General features: G+C 37.3%; 1 protein-coding gene across 1 annotated transcript; it reads left to right on the top strand.

The window, feature by feature from the left end:
* Nucleotides 1-1,030: 1,030 nt before the first annotated feature.
* On the top strand, nt 1,031-7,869 carry LOC121997910 (NADPH--cytochrome P450 reductase 3-like). The gene is made up of 13 exons (XM_042552582.1): nt 1,031-1,154; nt 2,118-2,434; nt 2,507-2,566; nt 2,651-2,727; nt 2,810-2,867; nt 2,953-3,036; nt 3,116-3,152; nt 3,487-3,556; nt 3,705-3,896; nt 3,994-4,086; nt 4,168-4,192; nt 6,943-7,080; nt 7,828-7,869. The coding sequence occupies exons 1-13, from the start codon at nt 1,031-1,033 to the stop codon at nt 7,867-7,869; spliced, it is 1,317 nt and encodes a 438-aa protein (XP_042408516.1).
* Nucleotides 7,870-8,204: the final 335 nt, after the last annotated feature.

The following is an 8,204-nucleotide window of genomic DNA, read 5'->3' on the forward strand; positions in this document are numbered from 1 at the left end:
CCCATTCCATTTTGGTTGTGAGCAACTATTTATAATTTATAAGGAACTGATAACATGAACTTCTGTGTGTCTCCTCACACCATGTTATCTACAATATAAATTTAACGGACAACTAGACTTAGCATAAATGTAGACATTTGACCAATGTGATTCTTATTTCAAAATAATTGTTTACAAAAAGCTAGACTTTTAGTATACACTCTAACAGATTTACCCACAATTGGCTAGATAGAAGTATGGGCATAGCAGAAGCACGGTGAGCTTATAACCCACAGAGTCAGCACTACAAAATAAGTGATATTGGAGAAATAATCTTATTGGAACTTTTAAGATTTTTTAGAAATTTTTCAGGATTTAAATGAAGGTCGTATGACTCATTTTAAGGGAATGAATCAATTGGGCTAGGAAATTAAGTTTGTTTGGAATACCCCTTAAGTAGGAGTTAATTAATTCCATTTACATAAGGTTTAATTGGAAAACCTAGGTTTATATCATTTCCTCTTTACTGTTCTTGCATGCCCTATTCCCTTCCCAATCTCCACTCTCTGCCCTAATCTCGTCGTCGATTTCCTCCCTAAATTGCTTAATCCCCTTCTTATCATCATCACCCAATGCCAACTCTCTTCTTCCCCCGATCCATTGCCCATCACCCTTCATCGCTTCCTGATTTATCACCGTCAGCACTCGAGCATCGCCCTGTCGCACTGGAGCTATATGACCCACCATCGGTCAAGCGACCTTCTCCTCCTCTGATCACCGAGTTCAGTTCATTCATTTTCCTCTCTGATCCATCAATCTCACACATCTTCATCGCTTCGACGCCACTGCCTGATCTTGATTTCCCAGACGCTGACTCTCTCTCGGCCTCCTCATGCCAAGCATCACCCGATCTGCCCTCCAATCTTATGATTTCACCTGTGCAGATCCATCACCACCTTTGTGTTTTACTAGAGAAGCGACGTCGATATAGATGACACATCCCTCAATTCCCATAGCCTTATCTTACCAGCATCGACCTATTCTTTTCGCCATGCCCCAGAAGCCAAGGCCCCCTTCCGATTCAACACTGTTTAACTTTTGCACTGGACAGACACCGCGAATCACCGCCATTATTGTGATCACCACTGGATGCCATCAGTTATCTTCAATCTTGGGTCTGTTAGGATGTATACTAAAAGCCTAGATTTTTGTATGAACATTTATTTTGAAATGAGAATCATATTGGTCAAATATCTGTATTTAGTAAAATACAGTTGTCCATTTAATTTATATTGTAGATAACATGGTGTGTGGTGTCATACAGAATATCATGTTATCAGTTCCTTATAAATTATAAATAGTAGCTCACAACTAAGATGGATTGGGACAAACCATTGGAATGATTGTAGTGTAATTTGGTACTAGTTTATCTTAATTATAAAATTACACTTATACACTATGTGTATTGAGTAGGACTATTTGAGGTTGTTTCTTTTATACTGACTGCATAAAAGAACAGAACCTCTGTTATTATGGATGTGCGTACTCTTAATCCCGATATAATAACAAGCACATGAACTTAGTATTTATTTCTTTAATTTATCAATGGGTAAGATTTATTCGTTAAATCAATAGGCCCGATAAGTTGGGAAATAATATTATCACTACAACAAAAACCCTCATAGACATCAGTGGAACAACAACGGTTTTAAGCAAAAACCGATGTCTTTGAGTATTTTACACCGGTTTTTCCAAAAATCGGTGTCTATGAGCGCAGATTTTCGCTCATAGACATCGGTTTTTTAGGCGATGTCTATGAGCATCCGTTTTTTCATTAATAGACACCGATTTTAACATTGGTTTTTAAAATCTGATGTCTATGATAATTTTTCCACCAATACTTAGCTAAAATTTTCAACTCTTCCCTCTAACCTAACCCTATATGATGCCGTCCACGGGAGGCAGAGAGAGAGAGAGCTGTCTTCGGGCTACTCACCTTCTCCGCCTCTATCTTCTCCTCCCCTCCCATCGCCGACCCAATCTCGACCTCCTTTATTCTCCCAATTCGAAGCAGACAGAAACAGAGATCGGAGATCTATGCTTCCGATTCACCGCTCGATCCGCTAAGATGTAGATAGGTTCCGAGAAGGCGTCGTCCCTTGATCTCTTGTCGGTCATCGTCGCCTCCCTCTCCGACGGATATGGGCTCGATTCCAGCACCGGGGATGCGTTCGTGGAGAACCGGCTGCTGATCACCGTCCTGAGCATAGTCATCGCCGTGCTTGTCGGTTGCGTGGCAATCTTCTTCGTCCGGCGATCGAGCGGAAGGAAGCCTGCCGAGCCGCCGAAGCCGCTAGTGGTGAAGACCCAGATGGATACAGAGGAGGACCAAGGGAAGAAGAAGGTCACCGTCTTCTTCGGGACGCAGACCAGGACGGCTGAGGGGTTCGCGAAGGTTAGGGTTTTTATCCGAGTAGTTCATTTTTTGAATTTTTCTCCCATGATCTTAGATTTTCCCCCCTTCTAGGCGCTGGCTGAGGAGGCAAAAGCACGGTACCCTAATGCCATATTTAAAGTCATGGATATCGTAAGATTATCTTCCTTCTGTTTCAGATCATTGGAAATACTACTGAATAATTGACTGATCTGTAGTTAGTTTCCTCAATTATAGGACGAATATGCTACTGAGGATGATGAGTACGAGGAGAACCTGAAAAAGGAGAGCTTGGCTTTGTTCTTCTTGGCTACGTAAGTTGAAAGCCAGGAATTTTTTGTTTGTATAAACAATCAGCTTCCTCAAAGTTCGAGCTGATCCCTTTGTTTTCTTTAGGTATGGAGATGGTGAGCCTACTGATAATGCTACCCGGTTCTACAAATGGTTTACAGAGGTTCTGGAAGCATGAACATTTAGTTAATCTATTCTACCAATAATCCTTTTGCCTTGATCGATTGCTGATTATTAGTTTTTTATAGGGGAAAGAGAGAGGAATCTGGTTGGAAAATCTTCAATTTGGTGTGTTTGGTTTGGGCAATCGGCAATATGAACATTTTAATAAGGTTTGGCATGATGAAATTGTCAGTATTCTTTTGTGGGAATTGCTTGGCTGATATATTTGTGTATTGTGTCCTTGCAAAGGTTGCTGTGGTGGTCGATGAACTGCTTCATGAGCAAGGTATATACTCGATTTATTTAGTTTGTGATTTGACTAAGTCACATATGCTCCTTAAGATGATTTTAAATCCTATCTTCAGTTGCAATCTCAAAGTTCATGCATTTCATTTTCCTAGAGAATTTAACTTGTTTTGTAGACTAATTGTTACTCTAAAAACTTGTAAAGTCAACATGGTCTGAGGAGTTACTAAGAAACAGTTGAGTAGTCATGTTATCTGTGAGTTTCATAAATACAACTGTAATGTAGTAGTCATGTGCAAGTTTGTAGATGTGTTTAATGAATTTAAGCATCATTCTTACTTGCATATTCTTCTATCTTTTTTTCCTCTGCATAGGCGCCAAGCACATTGTCCAAGTGGGGTTGGGAGATGATGATCAGTGTATTGAGGATGACATCTCTGCATGGTATGTAGTATCGGCAAACTTTTATACATGCCATCCAAATTCCAATGTCGGCTACAGTTATTTTTCAGTTTTCTGTTCTTTTTTCTCTTTTGCCCATCACTATCTCATTACTCCTTTGTGGAATATGAAATATCAACTGTACTTTCAGGAGGGAGCTTCTTTGGCCGGAGTTGGATAAGTTGCTTCAGGATGAAAATGAGACAGGTGCATCTACTACTTATACAGCTGCCATTCCTGAATACCGGGTTGTATTTGTCAAGTCTGAAGAAGTTCCATATCTGGACAAAAGTTTGAGTTTTGCAAATGGCCATGCTATTCATGACATACAACATCCATGCAAGTAGAGATGCTCTTTACAAAGACAATTTAAAAACAGTACTGGTTAGGATTTTCCAGTCCGTGAAAAGCATATCTAACACAACTTTTGTATCTTCAAGGGCTAATGTGGCTGTGAGACGAGAGCTTCATACTTCAGCTTCGGACCGGTCCTGCATCCATTTGGAGTTTGACATAGATGGCACTGGCCTTACGTATGTGTATAAATTATATCATTCTGAAATCATGATTTCTTATTTATCTTTACAATGACAATCATTTTAAATTTCTTCTAGCAATGCTCCCCCATCAATGAATTTGGTTTTGAGTAAATAATAAAATATATTATGGAAGGAAATCTGTAATGCATGCAAAATGTGTTGAGGCCACTAATGTGCAAATGCTAGCTAATTCTAAAGTTCAATCACATAATTCTGAATCTGATACATGTCATTATTAAAGAATAGTTGTTAGCCTAATCAAAGGTCATATTGTTAGCAAGAGCCCTAGAGTCAATCATTTGATGATTGTATTTTGGACTTATTGTATCATATTCTATATAAATAAAGGCATTTGGTTTTTGGTTATTATACTTATTTGTATTGGTGCCAAATAAACTAAGTATAATAACGTCCTTGAGTAGACGGTTCTCACCTATATCAATTGGTTAGTTGAACCGATAGTGAGATGATATAGGGAACACTACTCTTAATCATTCCTAGTCGAGTATTAACATTCAGGGACAATGTTAATGCAATAAGACTAGAATGTAGGTCAACTCGATGACTTGATCTCACAAGTCATGGATATAGAGATATCAAGTTGACACATGGGTATGCATTAGAGAATGTATACTGAATGACCCGCCATGAGAAAGTATCATAGATCGTTATATGAGTGTCATATACTTTCTCATGTAGCTATTAGTATGACTACTAGTCCTTAGACCTGAAGTCACCATGGTTCCCTACATAAGGAGTTATGTACTTTGATTTCGTCAAACGTCACCCGTAACTGGGTGGACCATAAAAGCGATTACTGGGTATGTAACAAATTATGCAGAGGGATGTGAGTGATGTAGATGGGATCTATCCCTCCTATATGACGGGAGAGACATCGGTATTCTTGATAGAGTGAGACCACGAAGTGCATGGCCATGCCCAAATGAGTCAATATAGGATATTGAGCTCATTTGATTGAGTGAGTCTACTTGGAGTTCAAGATTTAGATTGATTAGAGGATGACACTGTCTATGCCTCACATTGATTAATCTAGATGTCTAGGATAGAAGGACACTTGTCATATATTGTGAGGAGTCACAATTATTAGTCACAAGGTGATGTTGGATCTCAACATTCTTGTAACTTGGGTAGTAATGATGTATTGCTAGATACCGCTCATTACTTATGTTTCTAAATGAGTTTAGGGGCATTGCCAACGTTACAAAAACCTATTGGGTCACACACAAAGAACAAGTGGATGGAGATAAGGTTCATATGATGAACCAAGAGGATTAGATTCATTTGATGAATCAAATTGGATTAAGAGTAATCCTAATTGGGCTAATTGAGTTGGACTCAAGTTGATTCTTGTGTTCAATGAGTCGAATTTAGATTATGACTCATTGAATCAATTTAATTAAATGAATTAGATTCATTATATTAAATTGGCTTGAATTAAATGGTTGGATTAGATCAACCATGAGAGAGATTAAGTCAAGTTTGACTTGACTTGAGAGGAAGATGAAGAGTCAAGTTTGACTTGACTTTATGTCACCTCATTGGTGAGTTGGTATTAAGTGGACCAATGATGATGCTCCACATCATCATGGTTACTTAAGTGAAGTGCCACCTCATGGGAGTTATCAAGAGTTGTGATTCTTGGTATCCCATGGAGGTTACAAACCACTTAATTAGATGAAAAGAGTTTCATTTTGCAAGTGTAACTCTCATTCAAGTGATCTTCCTCCTCCTAAGCTCTCTTCTTGCTCCTCCTCTTCTTTTGGTCATGGGTTTCAAGCAAGGGAGAAGAAAGGAGAGTGAATCTAATCCAAGAAGAAAGGTTAGTGAAAGTCACATAGAGATTTTAGAGGAGTGTGTTCTCTTCTTTTCCTTTCTTCTTCTTCCAATCCTACCCGAGAGCCCTAGAGAGTGCTAGCACACTTGTGGTGCTCTCTTCTCCATCCTTGAGTGTTAGAGAACACTTCTTGTTCGTGTGGATATCACTAGAGAGTTGTCTACGTTGACAACTTCGAGATCCGGCGTACCGTTGGACGAGCGGGATTTGCGAGGGCACGCTTCAAAGGTATAAAATGTTTTTTTCCTTTGTAGATCTACTGTAGATCATTGTTTGAAACTTGTACTCGTATTTTTGAAATCTATTCTTCGCACGAGATCCAGTGGCATGGGTGATTCGGGGTTTCCGCAACGCGAAAACGCAGTTTTCGCGGCCCGAAAAACCCAACACATATATCTGATACTATTGTAATTATAAATTTTAGAATGATGTTCTTGATTTTGCATACAACACTTCTACAAGACATCTAAACTCTGTTGGTCCTGGGGCTCGATAGTAGTGAAACTTTTCCTTCCTGAACTTTACTTATTGCATGGAATTTTTTTTTTAAATTTGTGAACCGCTTGTTGAATTACCATGGGACAGCCTTCCACGAGTAATAATTTTGTGGACACATCTACCCTCTTGACACTCATTTAATCATAAATACTTATGTTTTCTTTAAGGAAATTTTGCATGGATAGTCTAGCAACCAGTCATGTTGAGTGAAATTCAGATTCTTTTTTTTTCATTGTTTATTACACATAATATTAAGCCCATTTTAGTGATTGTGTGGTTACGTCCTCTCATTTTATTTTCATCTTCACATTCATACTGCTTAAGATTAAGTTTTTCAATTTGTATGTTAATCATTATGGATCATTGTGATATTCTAAAAGTTGATATGTTCTGCATTCTTGCACTGGATTGTTATTCCTTTTTTGCTCGCCTCTTGTTAACAAGTAGACAAATTTTTGTGTCATTTAGCATCTCATTAGTTTTTTTCCAAGTCTCAGGCAGCAGAGGAAGTTGATTTTTCTGGCAATGGGATTATAGCAGTTGGCCTAAAGGCACTTTATGGTGTTCTTCAGACGAATACCATGCTTAAAACTCTGAACCTATCAGGAAATAATATTGGCGATGAAGGAGCTAAGGTAAGTCCATTTTTTAATTTTAATTTTACTAATTTTTATGTTTGCGCCTATTCATCTGGAAATAAGCAATTTGATTCTGCTGAAAGTACAGTAGTGTATTGGAATACAAGAAAAATTAAAGTTCATTATCACCATTAATTGATAATTTGATATTAGATGATTTCTTTGACGGTAAATGACAAAATTCTTGAATGGTATTAGATAAATTTACTGTGGTTGATATAGTAGGAATTCACACAAAGTAATTAGAATACAAACAAAATTCTTTAATGGTATTAGATAAATTTACCGTGGTTGATATAGTAGGAATTCACGCAAAGTAATTAGCATACAAGCATCCTAATTGTAGTTGCTAAATGCAAATACCCTACTATGTTTAGCTAGTTCATTTAACTGTATTTATCTTAGTTTGTTTAGGTCAGTTTAATGGGATTTTCATGGGGTAGTGAATTTTATTTAATATATTTGTGTTCTAGCAGTGATGAGATAATTATTTGCTTGCCATGAAATTTCTCTTTGCTTGGCTGATTTATTTCAGTTTTAAATAACTATAGTTTTTACATGATTCTTGCTTTGTATATATATATATATATATATATATATATATATATATATATATATATATATATATATATATATATATATATATATATATATATATATATATATATATATTTTCGTTTATAGATTTCCTTCTTGGATGATGATGTAGTTCTCCAATTTGCTGTTATTTTTTGTTCATTTCAGTATTTACCTAGTTGCATCACTCTTAACCATGTTTCTTTATAGCCCAGTTGTGTATGCAGTAGTGATTAGCATATCATGTCACATGGGAGATATACCTCATGTTATGATATTTTCTGTTGTCAAACTTTTTGTGAATGATTGGTATAGTGCATGATGATTTAAACTAGTCTCTTTGACTTCAGAAGAACATGCTGAATTTTCCATGTATGCTGGCCTTTAATATAGAGGGCTACAAGAGGATTATATCTTAGGTCAAGACACTCCAAATCCATCATAAACCAAAGGGAAAATAGTTTCTACTTACTAGAGGATTGAATGGACCCAAAAGGAAGCTCTAACTTGCTGTTTTCGGTGCTGAACTAAGGAGGCAGCTGCCT

This window comes from Zingiber officinale, chromosome 1A (assembly GCF_018446385.1).
Source record: "Zingiber officinale cultivar Zhangliang chromosome 1A, Zo_v1.1, whole genome shotgun sequence".
NCBI lineage: Eukaryota > Viridiplantae > Streptophyta > Magnoliopsida > Zingiberales > Zingiberaceae > Zingiber > Zingiber officinale.